The sequence below is a fragment of the Hemiscyllium ocellatum genome, chromosome 8 (assembly GCF_020745735.1).
Source record: "Hemiscyllium ocellatum isolate sHemOce1 chromosome 8, sHemOce1.pat.X.cur, whole genome shotgun sequence".
NCBI lineage: Eukaryota > Metazoa > Chordata > Chondrichthyes > Orectolobiformes > Hemiscylliidae > Hemiscyllium > Hemiscyllium ocellatum.
The window spans coordinates 116,491,186-116,508,742 of NC_083408.1; the positions used below are offsets into that span (position 1 = coordinate 116,491,186).

Sequence of the window (17,557 nt, forward strand, 5' to 3'; positions counted from 1 at the left end):
TGTCCATGTGTGCCTGTGTCTGTTTGTGTGTCCATGTGTGCATATGTGTGTGTGTGTACGTGTGTCTGTGTGTGCGTCTGTGTGCGTGTATGTGTCTGTCAGTGTCCGTGTTAGTGTCCATGTGTGTGTGTGTCTGTGTCTGTGTCTGTATGTGTGTGTGTGTGTGTGTGTGTGTCTGTGTATGAGGGAGTGTCCGTGTGTGTGTGTTTGTGTATATGTGTGTGTGTGTGTGTCTGTGTGTGAGAGAGTGTCCGTGTGTGTGTGTGTCTGTGTCTGTATGTGTGTATGTGTGTCTGTGTGTGAGAGAGTGTCCGTGTGTGTGTGTGTGTGTCTGTGTCTGTATGTGTGTGTGTGTGTGTGTGTCTGTGTGTGAGAGAGTGTCTGTGTGTGTGTGTGTGTGTCTGTGTCTGTATGTGTGTGTGTGTGTCTGTGTGTGAGAGAGTGTCTGTGTGTGTGTGTCTGTGTCTGTATGTGTGTGTGTGTGTGTCTGTGTGTGAGAGAGTGTCCGTGTGTGTGTGTCTGTGTCTGTATGTGTGTGTGTGTGTGTGTCTGTGTGTGAGAGAGTGTCCGTGTGTGTGTGTCTGTATGTGTGTGTGTCTGTGTGTGAGAGAGTGTCCGTGTGTGTGTGTCTGTGTCTGTATGTATGTGTGTGTGTGTGTGTGTGTGTGTGTGTGTGTGTGAGAGAGAGTGTTCGTGTGTGTGTGTGTCTCTGTGTCTGTATGTGTGTGTGTCTGTGTGTGAGAGAGTGTTCGTGTATGTGTGTGTCTGTGTCTGTATGTGTGTGTGTGTCTGTGTGTGAGAGAGTGTCTGTATGTGTGTGTCTGTATGCGTGTGTGTGCCTGTGTGTGTGAGAGTGTCCATGTTTGTGTGTATCTGTCCGTGTGTGTGTCCGCCCGTGTGTGCGTGCGTGTGTGTCTGTGTGTGTGTGCGTGTGTGCCTGTATGTGTGTGTGTGTGTAGGAGTGTGTGTGTGACTGTGTACGAGTGTGTGTCTATGTGTGTGTAGAAGTGTGAGTGTGTGTAGGAGTGTGTATGTGTTTGTGTGTTAGGAGTGTGTGTGTCTATGTGTGTGTCATTGTGTGTAGGAGTGTGTGTGTCTATGTGTGTATGTGTGTAGGAGTGTGAGTGTGTGTCTGTGTGTGTGTAGAAGTGTGTCTGTGTCTGTGTGAGTGTGTGTGTGCGCGCGCGCGCGTAGGAGTGTGTGTGTGTATCTGTGTGTCTGTATGTGTGTGTGTGTCCATGTGTGTGTCTGTGTGTGTGTGTCTGTTTGTGTCACATTGTCAGAGGGTCAGCGCTGTGGGAGTGCCGCACTGTCAGAGGTTCAGTGCTGAGGGAGTGTCACACTGTCAGAGGGTCAGTGCTGAGGGAGTGCCGCACTGTCAGAGGGTCAGTGCTGAGGGAGTGCCGCACTGTCGGAGGGTCAGTGCTGAGGGAGTGCCACACTATCGGAGGGACAGTGCTGAGGGAATGCCGCACTATTGTTGCGTCAGTGCTGAGGGACTGCCGCACTGTCGGAGGGTCAGAGTTGAGGGAGTGCCACGCTGTCAGAGGGTCAGTACTGAGGGAGTGCCACACTGTCGGAGGGTCAGTGCTGAGGGAGTGCCGCACTGTCAGAGGCTCAGTGCTGAGGGAGTGCCGCACTGTGGGAGGGTCAGTGCTGAGGGAGTGCCGCACTGTCGGAGGGTCAGTGCTGAGGGAGTGCCGCACTGTCGGAGGGTCAGTGCTGAGGGAGTGCCACACTGTCAGAGGGTCAGTGCTGAGGGAGTGCCACACTGTCGGAGGGTCAGTGCTGAGGGAGTGCCACACTGTCAGAGGGTCAGTGCTGAGGGAGTGCCGCACTGTCAGAGGGTCAGTGCTGAGGGAGTGCCGCACTGTCAGAGGGTCAGTGCTGAGGGAGTATGGCACTGTCAGAGGGTCAGTGCTGAGGGAGTGCCGCACTGTCAGAGGGTCAGTGCTGAGGGAGTGCTGCACTGTCACAGGATCAGTGCTGAGGGAGTGCCATACTGTTGGAGGGTCAGTGCTGAGGGTGTGTGTGTGATTGTTTAGGAGTGTGTGTGTGTGTGTGTGTGTGTGTGTGTGTGTGTGTGTGTGTGTGTGTAGGAGTGTCAGAGGGTCAGTGCTGAGAGAGTGCTGCACTGTCGGAGGGTCAGTGCTGAGGGAATAGGCACTGTCGGAGGGTCAGTGCTGAGGGAGTGCCGCACTGTCAGAGGGTCAGTGCTGAGGGAGTGCCGCACTGTCAGAGGGTCAGTGCTGAGGGAGTGTCACACTGTCAGAGGGTCAGTGCTGAGGGAGTGGGCACTGTCGGAGGGTCAGTGCTGAGGGAGTGGGCACTGTCAGAGGGTCAGTGCTGAGGGAGTGCCACACTGTCGGAGGGTCAGAGCTGAGGGAGTGGGCACTGTCGGAGGGTCAGTGCTGAGGGAGTGGGCACTGTCAGAGGGTCAGTGCTGAGGGAGTGCCACACTGTCGGAGGGTCAGTGCTGAGGGAGTGCCGCACTGTCGGAGGGTCAGGGCTGAGGGAGTGGGCACTGTCAGAGGGTCAGTGGTGAGGGAGTGCCACACTGTCGGAGGGTCAGAGCTGAGGGAGTGGGCACTGTCGGAGGGTCAGTGCTGGGGGAGTGGGCACTGTCAGAGGGTCAGTGCTGAGGGAGTGCCACACTGTCGGAGGGTCAGTGCTGAGGGAGTGCCGCACTGTCGGAGGGTCAGTACTGAGGGAGTGCCGCACTGTCGGTGGGTCAGTGCTGAGGGAGTGCCGCACTGTCGGAGAGTCTGTGCTGAGGGAGTGCTGCACTGTCGGAGAGTCTGTGCTGAGGGAGTGCCGCACTGTCGGAGAGTCAGTGCTGAGGGAGTGCCGCACTGTCGGAGGGTCAGTGCTGAGGGAGTGCCGCACTGTCGGAGGGTCAGTGCTGAGGAAGTGCTGCACTGTTGGATGGTCAGTGCTGAGAGAGTGCCGCACTGTCGGAGGGTCAGTGCTGAGGGAGTGCCGCACTGTCGGAGAGTCTGTGCTGAGGGAGTGCCGCACTGTCGGAGAGTCAGTGCTGAGGGAGTGCCGCACTGTCGGAGAGTCAGTGCTGAGGGAGTGCTGCACTGTCGGAGGGTCAGTGCTGAGGGAGTGCCGCACTGTCGGAGGGTTAGTGCTGAGGGAGTGCCGCACTGTTGGAGGGTCAGTGCTGAGGGAGTGCTGCACAGTTGGAGGGTCAGTACTGAGGGAGTGACGCACTGTCGGAGGGTCAGTTCTGAGGGAGTGCTGCACTGTCAGAGGGTTAGTGCTGAGGGAGTGCCGCACTGTCAGAGGGTCAGTGCTGAGGGAGTGCCGTATTGTCGGAGGGTCAGTGCTGAGGGAGTGCCGTATTGTCGGGGGGTCAGTGCTGAGGGAGTGCTGCACTGTCGGGGGGTCAGTGCTGAGGGAGTGCTGCACTGTCGGAGGGTCAGTGCTGAGGGAGTGGGCACTTTCAGCGGGTCAGTGCTGAGGGAGTGCTACACTGTCGGGGGCGTCAGTGCTGAGGGAGTGGGCACTGTCAGGCGGTCAGTGCTGAGGGAGTGGGCACTTTCAGCGGGTCAGTGCTGAGGGAGTGCTACACTGTCGGGGGCGTCAGTGCTGAGGGAGTGGGCACTGTCGGAGGGTCAGTGCTGAGGGAGTGCCGCACTGTCGGAGGGTCAGTGCTGAGGGAGTGCCGCACTGTCGGAGAGTCAGTGCTGAGGGAGTGGGTAATTTCAGAGGGTCACAGCATCCCACTTTGTTAAACATTTCCCATCTCTGACATTGAAAATAAAAAATGCTGAAAAGACTGCAGGAGTGAACATCTCTAATCCTTCCCTAATTCTCTTTTATCCTGTCGCTGGGGCCTGCAGCCCAGTTGTATTTCTTGCTTTGTTTTATTGAATGTGACCCTGAACGAGATGGTTTACCTCAGGCCAGTCTCTGCTGCTTCTCCAGTCTCTCTCTGGACCTGAACTCCCTCTCTTGCCCTTCCCTGTTAATGCTGATGGTTTTTTTCTGTGCTCTCTGTAGGGATGAGGGACAGTGTGTCGAAGGGATTCTGGAAATCTTTGACATGTTACTGGCAGCAACGTCCAGATTCCGGGAGTTGAAATTGCAGCACGAGGAATACCTGTGTCTGAAGGCAATGGTGCTCCTGAACTCCAGTGAGTAACTGAAAACAGCTTCCTGCTCTTTCGAAGGAAGTGCGCTCTCCCGTGATTGTTGTAAATATAAAGGTGCGCCTGGTGAGACGGAAGGTGAGATTCCGTAGCTTGCTGGAATCTTGTCGACCTGTTGGTTTTGGAGGAGGTTCTTGTCTGTGTTCACCTCAGGATTGGGGTGGGGGTGGGGGGCGGTGGGGAAGGGGGTGGTGCGGGAGGGTAGTTGGTTGGGACACATTCTTGTCTATAACTGAAGGAATCCATTGGCAAATCTCCAGGGACAGCCATCAGCTCCATACAGAGAGAGTTCCATTAACCCTTCATGCCAGGTTTCTGCCTACCTGGAGCTCTGTTCCGTTAAATACTGCCTCTGGTAGACAGGGTAGTGAGGAATGGGGTTGGTTTCACTTGCTTTCATGGGTCAGAGCGTTGAAATATAGGAGGTGGCAGGACATGGAACAGCTGCACAGGGTGTTGGTGAGGCCACATTTGGAATACTGCACGCCGTTCTGGTTGCCTTCCTATATAGGAAGTTAAAAACCACACAACACCAGCTTATAACCCGACAGGTTTAATTGGAAGCACTAGCTTTCGGAGCGATGCTCCTTCATCACGTTGTCCCACAGCCAGTGCTCCGAAAGCTAGTGTGCTTCCAATTAAACCTGTCGGGCTATAACCTGGTGTTGTCTGGTTTTTAACTTTGTCCACCCAAGTCCAATACTGGCATCTCCAAATCATTCCTGTAGGAAGGATGTTATTAAACTGGAAAAGTTGCAGAAACAATTTACAAATATGTTTCTGAGACTGGAAGGTTTGAGCGAGAGGGAAAGGCTGGATTGGCTGGACCATTTATCCCTGGAGCATAAAAGGCTGAGGGGTGACCTTATGGAGGTTTATAAAATCATGAGAGGAATAGATAGGAGAAATAGACAAGGTCTTTTCCCAGGGTAGGGGAGTCCAAAAGGAGAGGGCATGGGTTTAGATTGAAAGGGGATAGATATAAAAGGGACCTAAGGGGCAACTTTTCCACACTGAGGGTGGTACGTGTATGGAAAGAGCTGCCAGAGGATGTAGTGGAGGCTGGTACAATTACAACATTTTAAAGGTATCTGGGCAAATATGTGGATAGGAAGGGTTTGGAGGGAAATGGGCCAAATGCTGGCAAATGGACGAGGTCAGATTGGGAAATCTACTCGTATGGACTAATTGTGTGACTCTGATTGACTTCTACAATCTACTCGGATAGCCATTCCCCGAGAGGCAGCCTGAGAGGGCAAAAGGGCAGGGCTGAGTGAGTGAGTGAGTGAGTGAGTGAGTGAGTGAGTCAGTGCCGGAGTGAGAGGGAGAGAGGGGGCAGAACAGCGGGATGTAACGGGAGGGCGAGGACATGGGAAGACAGAGAAGATGTCAGGCTATCGACAAAGTCTGGTGATTTCATCAGAGCTGAATTTCTGCCTGCAGTGATCGAGACTGTACGGTGAGTAGATTACATTCTACAGCAAACAGATTATGGGTGTACAGTATATTATGGGTGTACAGTACATTGTGCGTGTAAAGTAGATTGTGGGTGTACACTACATTGTGGGGTGTACAGTACATTGTGGGTATACAGTAGATTGTGAGTGTACAGTAAGTTGTGGGTGTATAGTAGATTGTGGGTGTATAGTAGATTGTGGGTGTACACTACATTGTGGGTGTGCAGTACATTGTGGGTGTACAGTAGATTGTGGGTGTACAGTAGATTGTGGGTGTACGGTACATTGTGGGTGTACAGTGGATTGTGGGTGTACGCTACATTGTGGGTGTATAGTAGATTGTGAGTGTACCATACATTGTGAGTGTACAGTAGATTGTGAGTGTACAGTAGATTGTGGATGTTCACTACATTGTTGGTGTACAGTACATTGTCAGTGTTCAGTCACGTTTGGGGTGTACAGTAGATTGTGGGATATACAGTACATTGTGAATGTACAGTACTTTGTACGTGTACAGTCAGTTGTGGGTGTACAGTACAACTGTGGGTGTGCAGTGTATTGTGAGATGTGCAGTAGATTGTGGGGTGTACAGTAGATTTTGGGTGTACAGTAAATTGTGGGGTGTACAGTAGATTTTGGGTGTACAGTAAATTGTGGGTGTGCAGTACATTGTGGGTATACAGTGCATTGTGAGTGTACAGTAGATTTGGGTGTATAGTACATTGTGGATGTACAGTAGCTTGTGGGTGTGCAGTAGATTTTGGGTGTACAGTAGATTGTGGATGTACAGGAGATTGTGGGTGTGCAGTAGTTTATGGGTATACAGTAGATTGTGAGTGTACACTACATCGTGGGTGTTCAGTCGATTTTGGGGTATACTGTAGATTGTGGGGTATACAGTACATTGTGAACGTACAGTACTTTGGACGTGTACAGTCAGTTGTGGGTGTACAGTACAACGGTGGGTGTGCAGTGCATTGTGGATGTACAATACATTATGGGTGTACAGTAGATTGAGGGCTGTACAATATATTGTAGGTTTCATTAGATAGTGGGTGTACAGTAAATTGTGGGTGTACAGTGCATTCTGGGTTGTACAGTAGAGTGGGTGTACAGTGGATTGTGGGTTTACAGTACATTGTGGGTGTACAATAGATTGCGGGTGTAAGTACATTGTGAGCATACAGTCAATTGTAAGCGTACAGTAGATTGTGGGTGTACAGTACGTTGTGAGTGTTCAGTAGATTGTAAGTGTACAGTAGATTTTGGATGTACAGTACATTGTGAGGGTACAGTACATTGTGAGTGTACAGTACATTGTAGGTGGACAGTACATCGTGGGTGTACAGTAGATTGTGGGTGTACGGTACATTGTGGGTGTACAATACATTGTGGGTGTACAGTAGATTGTGGGTGTACACTATATTGTGGATGTACAGTACATTGTCGGTGTTCAGTCACGTTTGGGGTGTACAGTAGATTGTGGGGTATACAGTACATTGTGAACGTACAGTATTTTGTACATGTACAATCAGTTGTGGGTGTACAGTACAAGTGTGGGTGTTCAGTATATTGTGAGGTGTGCAGTAGATTGTGGGGTGTACAGTAGATTGTGGGTGTGCAGTATGTTGTGGGTGTACAGTACATTGGGGTGTACGGTACATTGTGGGGTGTACAGTAGATTGTGGGTGTGCAGTATGTTGTGGGTGTACAGTACATTGAGTGTACAGTACATTGTGGATGTACAGTACATTGTCCCTGTTCAGTCAATTTTGGGGTGTACAGTAGATTGTGGGGTATACAGTACATTGTGCACGTACAGTACTTTGTACGTGTACAGTCAGTTGTGGGCGTACAGTACAAGTGTGTGTGTGTGCAGTGCATTATGAGGTGTACAGTAGATTGTGGGGTGTACAGTAGATTGTGAGTGTACAGTAGATTTGGATGTACAGTAGATTTTGGGTGTGCAATAGATTGTCGGTGTGCAGTAGATTGTAGGGTGTACAGGACATTGTGGGGTGTACAGTACATTGGAGGTGTTCAGTAGATCGTGGGGCATACAGTACATTATGGGGTACGGTTCAATGTGGGTGTACAGTAGATTGTGGGTTGTTCAATAGATTTTGGCAGTACAGTACATTGTGGGTGTACAGTATGTTGTGGGTGTACAGTACACTGGGGTGTACGGTACATTGTGGGTGTACATTAGATGGTGGTGTACAGTACATTGTGGGGTATACAGTACATTATGGGTGTACAGTACATTGTGGGTGTACACTAGATTGTGGGGTGTTCAGTCGATTGAGGGGTATACAAAGGACAAAGAATAATGAAGCCCAGGAACAGGCCCTTCGGCCCTCCAAGCCTGAGCTGATCCAAATGTACTGTCTAAACCTGTCGGGCAATTCCTCAGCATCTGTAACCCTCTGCTCCCCACCTACTCATGCATCTGTCCAGATACACCTTAAATGAATCTACCGTGCCTGCCTCTACTACCTCTGCTGGCAACATGTTCCAAACGCCCACCACCCTCTGTGTGAAGTACTTGCTGCGTGTATCTCCCTTAAACTTTCCACCCCTTACCTTGAAAGCGTGACCTCTTGTTATTGAATCCCTCACCCTGGGAAAAAGTTTGTCTCTATCCACCCTGTCTACACCCTTCATCGTTTTGTAAATCTCAATCATGCCCCCCCTCAATCTCCTTTTGTCTAATGAAAGCAAACCTAACCTACTCACCCTCTCTTCATCGCTAGCACCTTCCATACCAGGCAACATCCTCGTAAACCTTCTCTGCACCCTCTCCAAAGTCTCCACATCCTTTTGGTAATGTGGCGCCCAGAACTGTACACAGTATTCTAAATGCGGCCGAACCAATGTCCTGTACAATGTTAACATGACCTGCCAGCTCTTATACTCAATACCCCGTCCAATGAAGGCAAGCATACTATATACCTTTGTGACCACTCTATCCACCTGTGCAGCAACCTTCAGGGTACAATGGACCTGAACTCCCAGGTCTCTCTGCCCATCAACTTTTCCCAAGGCTCTTCCATTCACTGTATAATTCGCTCTAGAATTAGACTTGCCTAAATGCATCACCTCACATTTGTCTGGATTGAACTCTATCTGCCACTTCTCTGCCCAACTCTCCAGTCTGTCTATATCCTCCTGTATTCTCTGACAGTCCCTTATGCTTTCTGCTACTCCACCAATCTTTGTGTCATCTGTAAACTAGTAGGTGTGCAGTAGATTGTGGGGTGTACAGTACATTGTGAGTGTACAGTAGATTGTGGCTGTACAGTTGATTGTGGGGTGTACAGTCAATTGTGGGTGTACAGTAGATCGAGTATACAGTAGATTGAGGGGTGTGCAGTATATTGTGGGTGTACAGTAGATTGTGGGGTGTACAGTAGATTGTGGGTGCACAGTACATTGTGGGTGTACAGTAGATTGCGGGCTGTACAATACATTGTGGGTGTACAGTAGATTGTGGGTGTACAGTAGATTGAGGGCTGTACAATACATTGTGGGTGTACAGTAGATTGTGGGGTGTACAGTCAATTGTGGGTGTACAGTAGATTGTGGGCTGTGCAATACATTGTGGGTGTACAGTAGATTGTGGGTGTACAGTAGATTGTGAGTGTACAGTAGATTGTGGGGTGTACAGTCAATTGTGGGTATACAGTAGATTGTAGGCTGTGCAATACATTGTGGATGTACAGTAGATTGTGGGTGTACAGTAGATTGTGGGTGTACAGTTGCATTTGGGGTGTACAGTAGATTGTGGGTGTACAATACAGTGTGGGTGTACAGTAGATTGTGGGTGTACAGTCAATTGTGAGCGTACAGTAGATTGTGGTGTGTACAGTAGATTAAGGGCTGTATAGTACATTGTGGGGGTACAGTACATTGTGGGTGTACAGTAGATTGTAGGTGTACAGTACATTGTGGGTGTACAGTACATTGTGGGTGTACGCTACATTGTGGGTGTACAGTAGATTGTGGGTGTACAGTACATTGTGGGTGTACGCTACATTGTGGGTGTACAGTAGATTGTGGGTGTACAATATATTGTGGGTGTACAGTAGATTGTAGGTGTACAGTTGTGTTTTGGGTGTACAGTAGATTGTGGGTTATACAGTAAATTGTGAACGTACAGTAGATTGTATGTGCACAGTCAGTTGTGGAAGTACAGTACAACTGTGGGTGTGCAGTGTATTGTGAGGTGTGCAGTAGATTGTGGGATGTACAGTAGATTGTGGGGTGTACAGTTGCTTTTGGGTATACAGTAGATTGTGGGTGTGCAGTACATTGTGAGTGTACAGTAGATTTTGGGTGTACAGTTTTGACTGTGGGTGTACAGTAGATTGAGGGTGTACAATACATTGCGGGTGTACGGTATATTGTGAGTGTACAGTAGATTTTGGATGTACAGTAGATTTTGGGTGTACAGTCAATTGTGAGTGTACAGTAGATTGTGGGCTGTGCAATACATTGTGGGTGTACAATACATTGTGGGTGTACAGTACATTGTGGGTGTACAGTACATTGTGAGCAGACAGTAAATTGTGGTGTGTACAGTAGTTTAAGGGCTGTATAGTACATTGTGGGGGTACAGTACATTGTGAGTGTACAGTAGATTGTAGGTGTACAGTAGATTGTGGTATACAGTACGTTGTGGGTGTACAGTAGATTGTATGTGCACAGTCAGTTGTGGATGTACAGTACAACTGTGGGTGTGCAGTGTATTGTGAGATGTGCAGTAGATTGTGGGATGTACAGGAGATTGTGGGGTGCACAGTTGATTTTGGGTATACAGTAGATTGTGGGTGTGCAGTACATTGTGAGTGTACAGTAGATTTTGGGTGTACAGTTTTGATTGTTGGTGTACAATGCATTGTGGGTGTACAGTAGATTGAGGACATACAATACATTGTGGGTGTATAGTACATTGTGGGTGTACGGTATATTGTGAGTGTACAGTAGATTTTGGGTGTACAGTACATTGTGGGGTATACAGTACAATATGGGGTATACAGTACATTATGGGTGCACAGTAGACTGGGCATGTACAGTACATTGTGAGTATATAATAGATTGTGGGTGTACAGTAGATTGAGGGTGTGCAGTACATTGAGGGTGTACACTAGATTGTAGGGTTACAATAGATTGAGGGCTGTACAGTAGATTGTGGGTGTACAGTACATTGTGAGTGTACAGTAGATTGTGGGTGTACACTACATTGTGCGTGTACAGTAGATTGTGGGTGTACGGTACATTGTCAGTGTTCAGTCGATTTTGCAGTGTACAGTAGATTTGCGTGTATTGTACGTTCTAGGTGTACAGTACACTATGGGGTGTACAAGACATTGTGGGTGTACAGTAGATTGTGGGGTATACTGTACATTGTGAGCGTACAATATATTGTACGTGTACGGTCAGTTGTGGGCATACAGTACAACTGTGGATGTGCAGTGCATTATGAGGTGTGTAGTAGATTGTGGGGTGTACAGCAGATTCTGGGGTGTACAGTACATTGTACCTTGTACCCACAATGTACTGTACACTCCACAGTCTATTGTATACCCAGAATCGACTGTACATCCACAATGTCTTGTACACCTTATAACCTCCATAATCTAATGTACACTCTACAATTGAGTGTACCCTCACAATGTACTTTGCACCTCACAATGTACTACACACCCACAATCTACTGTACACCCACAATCTATTGTACACCCACAATCTCCGGTACACTCACAGCATATTGTACACCCATGATGTGTTGTACACCCACAATCCACTGTATACCCACAAACTACTGTACACCCACATGTGCCATATACCCCATAGTGTACCATTCACCCACAACCTATTGTATACCCACGATCCAACGTTCACCCACAACCTACTGTACACCACAACCGATTGTATGCCCACAATCTACTGTACACCCACAATGTAGTGTCCACCCACAACCTACTGTATACCCACAACCTATTGTGTACCCACAACCGATGGTACACCCACAATGTACTGTACACCCACAACCTACTGTACACCTACAACTATTGTATACCCACAATCTACCGTACACCCACGATGTCTTGTACAACCAAAAATCTGCTGTGCATCCACAAATATACTGCACACTCCACAATCGAACATGTCCCCACAATTTACTGTACATCCAAAATCTGCCCTCCCCCCCCCCCAATCTTCTGCACACCCACAATGTACTGTACACTCACAATGTAGTGTCCACCCCAAAATGGACTGTACACCCACAACTAACTGTACACCCACAACATACTGTACACCCCAAAATGGACTGTACACCAACAATGTACCATACACCCACAAAGTACTGTGCATCTTAAAATGCCCTCCCCCTCAATAATCTACCTTACACTGTGGGGTGTACAGTACATTGTGGATGTACAGTAGATTTTGGGGTGTACAGTACATTGTGAGTGTACAGTAGATTGTGGTGATACAGTTGATGGTGGGGTTTATTGTACACTGCAGGATGTACAGTACATTTTGGGTGTATTGTAGATTGTGTGGTGTACAGTAGATTGTGTGTGTACAGGAATTGCGGGGATGTGGTCGGTTGTAGGCTGTACATACATTGTGGGTGTACAGTATTGTGAGAGTACAGTACATTGTGGGTGTACAGTACATTATGGGGTGTACAGTACAGTATGGGGTGTACAGCACATTGTGGGTGTACAGCAGATTGTGGGTGTACAGTACAGTATGGGGTGTACAGCACATTGTGGGTGTACAGCAGATTGTGGGTGTACAGTACATTGTGGGGTGTACAGTACATTGTGAGTGTACAGTACATTGTGGAGTGTACAGTACATTGTGGGGTGTACAGTACATTGTGAGTGTACAGTAGATTGTGGGTGTATAGTACACTGTGGGTGTACGGTAGATTTTGCGTGTACAGTACGTTGTGGGTGTACAGTACGTTGTGGGTGTACAGTAGGTTGTGGGTGTATGAAACATTGTGGGGTGTATGGTAGACTGGGCAGTACAGTGTTAGTTGGCAGTGGATTGTAGTCCTTGCGGCAGTATCTATTATAGGCTGTTCTGCGTTTAATTAATGTAAATTAGCTGTAATGTGATTGACAAATCAGGAATGCTGTTTCTAAAGCACCCACTTTGAAAGCATGTGTTGACTGTAACACCATTACATCACCAACATTTGAAGCATTGTGTCTAAAGTGGGTCTTTTCCTCTAACGTGGGATTTGCACAAGTTCATAACCTTCACATTCCAGAAGAACATCCTGTATCTGCTTGATTTGAACTTGATTTTGTTCGATTTATTACTGTTGCATGTCCCTAAATACGGTGAAAAGTTTTGTTTTGCATGTACTACAGATAGATCATATCATACAAGCGTGCAATACAATGTTACAGCTACAGGGAAGATTAGATTAGATTACTTGCAGCATGGAAACAGGCCATTTGGCCCAACAAGTCCACACTGACCCTCTGAAGAGCAACCCACCCAGAGCCATACTCCTACATTTACCCCTTCACCTAACACTACGGACAATTTAGCATGGCCAATTCACCTAACCTGCACATCTTTGTGACTGTGGGAGGAAACCAGAGCAAACCCACGCAGACACGGGGAGAATGTGCAAACTCCACACAGTCAGTCACCTGAGGCAGGAATTGAACCCGGGTCTCTGGTGCTGTGAGGCAGCAGTGCTAACCACTGAGCCACCGTGCCACCCACAGAAGGTGCACAAAGAGTCAGATCAACATTAGATTTGAAATTTGAGAGGTCCCTTCAGCAGTCTAACAACAGCGGGGATGTTCCTGAACCTGCTGGTGTGAGTGGGTAAGCTTCTGTATCTCCTGCCTGACGGAAGAGATTGTAACGAGGGAGGGAGGGAGGGATCTTCCTGCAGCAGAGAGAAGTGTAGATGGAGTCAGTGGATGGGGGGGAAGGTGAGCTCACACGATGGACTGCGCTGTGTTCACAACTCTCTGTAATTTCTTATCGTCCTGGGCGGAGCAGTTTCCAAACCAGGCAGGGATGCATCCAGATAGAGCGCTTTCTACAGTATATCTGTAAACGTTGGTGGCTTTAATACATCTTTCTTTGGACAATCAATGTGTCCGTCTTCCTGTGGAATTGGAACACGTGCGTGCTGACCAGGGAAGTACAGAATTCCCTCTGGGATAAACTCGCCGTTCGGAATCCCTCTCACTGAGATTTCCAATGCTTTGCTGTTGGGCCAGTGCAATCTGATGCATTGTTGCTGGGCTGAAATGCAATCCTCAGGTTGCCTGGGCATTTCCTTGATGCTGCCTCCATCTGATTCCTTTACACTCTCACGGCTGGAGTTGTTCAGGACGTTCACCCAGACCTCAGCCCGGGTCCAACAGCAGCCGATCCCCTCCAGAGGGAGCTCTCGTCTCAGGTGGACAGTCTAACCCTGGTGCCTATCTCATTCCCTCCCTCATCGCCGTGTGACTGAGTGGCCCCCAGAGCTGGTGTGGAGATGGAATGGATTTGGGACAAAACCCCACCGAGTCCAAACGGGAATCAGTTCTGGGGTGCACTCCTCTGGGGTCCTGAGCGTCCCCTGGTGAATGGAGGTTTAAACTGACGTTCTGATGTCAGGACAATCAAACCACAAACCCACAACACACTGGCTCTCCCAATCCCTCATTTACTGTCTGTGCAGTGCCCGTGAGGCACACTGACCCATTGTAATTTCAGAACCGTAGCTGGGAGGGTTTTCTCATTCATTTGTGGGACATGGGCATCGCTGGCTGGGTCCAGCATTTATTCCCCGTCCCTAATTGCCCCTTCAGAAGGTGGGGGTGAGCTGCCTTCTTGACCTGCTGCAGTCCCTGTGCTGTGGGTTGACCCACAATGCCCTTAGGGAGGGAATTCCAGGATTCTGACCCAGCGACAGTGAGGGAACGGCGATGTATTTCCAAGTCAGGATGGTGAGTGGCTCGGAGGGAACTAACAGGGGGTGGTGTTCCCATGTATCTGCTGCCCTTGGCTTCTAGATGAAAGCGGCCATGGGTTTGGAAGGTGCTGCCTGAGGATCTTCGGTGAGTTTCTGCAGTGCATCTTGTAGATGGTACACACTGCTGTTACTGAGCGTCGGTGGGGGAGGGAGGGGATGGTACACACTGCTGTTACTGAGTGTGGGTGGGGGAGGGAGGGGATGGTACACACTGCTGTTACTGAGTGTGGGTGGGGGAGGGAGGGGATTGTACCCACTGCTGCTACTGAGCGTGGGTGGGGGAGGGAGGGGATTGTACCCACTGCTGTTACTGAGCGTGGGTGGGGGAGGGAGGGGATTGTACCCACTGCTGTTACTGAGTGTGGGTGGGGGGAGGGAGGGGATGGCACCCACTGCTGTTACTGAGGGGGGGTGGGGGAGGGAGGGGATGGTACCCACTGCTGTTACTGAGGGGGGGTGGGGGGAGGGAGGGAATGGTACACACTGCTGTTACTGAGGGGGGGAGGGGGGAGGGAGGGGGTGTTTGTGGATGAAGCAGCTGAAGATGGTTGGGCTGAGGACACTCCCCTGAGGCAGTCCTGTAGGGATACAAAGAGCAACCAGCAAGCGTGACAGCACAGGAACAGGCCGTTCAGCCCGCCAAGCCTGTACTGACACAGTGTCCACATTAAAACTGCCTTCCCTTACAGGATCCGTATCCCTCTATTCCCTTCCTATTCCTGTATCTGTCCAGGTCCTCCTTGAAAGCTGCGATTGTATCTACCTCCACCACCTCCTCTGGCAGCACGTTCCAGCTCTTTGTGTGAAAGATTCGCCTCACACATCTCTTTTAAACTTCTCCCTCCCGCCCCTTGAACCTGTGTCCCCCTAGAACCTGACCCCTCCACCCTGGGGGAAAAGCCTCATAGTTCCCACTCTATCCAGGCCATTCACAACCTTGTAAACTTCTATCAGGTCTCCCCCCAACCTCCTGCGTTCCAGTGTAAACAAACCCAGTCTATCCAACCGGACTTCATCGCTAAACTCCCCCAGACCAGGCAACATCCTGGTAAACCTTCTCTGTATCCTCCCCAAAGCATCCACATCCTTCTGGTAGTGTGGTGACCAGAACTGGATACAGTATTCCAAGTGTGGCCTGACTAAAGTTCTACAGAGCTGCAGCATGACCTGTCTATCCTGATACTCATTGCCCCTTCCAATGAAGTCAAGCTTCCCATCGTCCATTTTTACTCCCTTATCTCCCGGCACTGCCACCTTCAGTGATCTCTGAACGTGGTCAAGTCTTCAGTGCTGCTGCTGGAATGTTGTCAGGGCCCATAGCCTTTGCAATCTCCAATGATTCGAGTCATTGATGTGGAGTGAATGGAATTGGCCGGAGCCTGGTATCTGTGATGCTGGGGTCTCCTGGAGGAGGCTGTGATGGATCATCCACTCGACTGAAGATTGCTGGAAAAGCTTCAGCCTTATTTTTCCCACTGATGTGGTGGGCTTTTCCATCACTGAGGACGGGGATATTTGTGGAGTACCCTTCTCTTTTGTGCATGTCAAGATCCCACTGTCAGCCAGCAGGCTGCCCTGTCTGAGTGATGGTGGTGGTGGATGAGGCGGCTCAGGTCCTGATGTGGAATTCCAGTGAAGCTCGTTGTGACATCAATAGCTCACAAAACCTGCTGACCCAGAAAACTCTCCACCGCCCCCCCCCGCTGCCAATCACTGACTCTACCCACCCATTTAATCCTACAATCATACAGGGACCTTGCTGAGACCACTCCTGGAATACTGTGTGCAGTTTGGGTCTCCTTATCTGAGGAAGGATGCTTCTGGGGATGGAGGGAGAGGGGTGAAGCTTTCCCGGACTGATTTCTGGGATAGCGGGATCGATGTAGCAAGAGAGGCTGGAACTGTTAGGACTGTATTCACTGGAGGAATCAGGGGAATCTCATAGAAACCGAGAGAATTCTAACAGGATGTGACAGGGTAAAACACAGGAAGAATGTTCCCCGTGACCAGGGACCCCAGAAGCAAGGGTCAATGTCGAAGGATTCATGAGGAGGAATATCTTCACCCGGGGGTGGGGAGCCTCTGGAATTCTCTGCACAGAAAAAGCAGTGGAATGTTGTCATGCAGGAGTTAGAGATAAAGGCCAGAACAGGAACAGAATGAGTTGGGTGATCAGCAATAGACAATAGGTGCAGGAGTAGGCCATTCAGCCCTTCGAGCCTGCACCACCATTCATTATGATCATGGCTGATCATTCCTAATCAGTATCCGCTCCCTGCCTTATCTCCATAACCCTTGATTCCACAATCCTTGAGAGCCCTATCCAACTCTTTCTTAAATGAATCCAGAGACTGGGCCTCCACTGCCCTCTGGGGCAGAGCATTCCACACAGCCACCACTCTCTGGGTGAAGAAGTTTCTCCTCATTTCTGTCCTAAATGGTCTACCCTGTATTTTTAAGCTGTGTCCTCTGGTTCGGCACTCACCCATCAGCGGAAACATGTCATGTTGATTGGTGGAGCAGGTTTGATGGGCTGAATGGCCAACACCTTTCCTGTTGTCCATGTTGATCAGGTCCGTGTCACCTGCCCGATCTGACGGCTGCCTCATTTCCTACTTTACTCCAACTCCCAAGTTACTCTTAACCGACTGTAAGATGCTTGGAGGTATCTAGCGGTCATGAAAGGCACTATATAAATGTACATTTTACTTTTCTTTGCTGTGACAGTAACGGGGGGGGTTCGATGAGAGGCGTGAGCCTGACTCAGAGATTAAACCCACTGGAAATGTGGAGCAGAGAGTGACAGAGGGACTAGAAGTTGACACAAAGATGGTTTGATCATCACAGTGCAAACCAATCTCCTGCCCAGAGTCAGCTCCAGTCACAGGGTGTTAGAGCGGTGCCAGATACAACAAAACAACTTCAGCGGTAGT

At 49.4% G+C, this 17,557-nt stretch overlaps 1 protein-coding gene across 2 annotated transcripts in view; it reads left to right on the forward strand.

The window, feature by feature from the left end:
* esr2a (estrogen receptor 2a) overlaps positions 1-17,557 on the forward strand; it is a 165,943-nt gene that overhangs the window by 102,029 nt on the left and 46,357 nt on the right. For both annotated transcript variants that reach the window (XM_060829508.1, XM_060829509.1), the window contains exon 6: positions 4,009-4,142. In XM_060829508.1, coding sequence (XP_060685491.1) covers positions 4,009-4,142 — 134 coding nt within the window. The remainder of the gene's footprint in view (positions 1-4,008; positions 4,143-17,557) is intronic.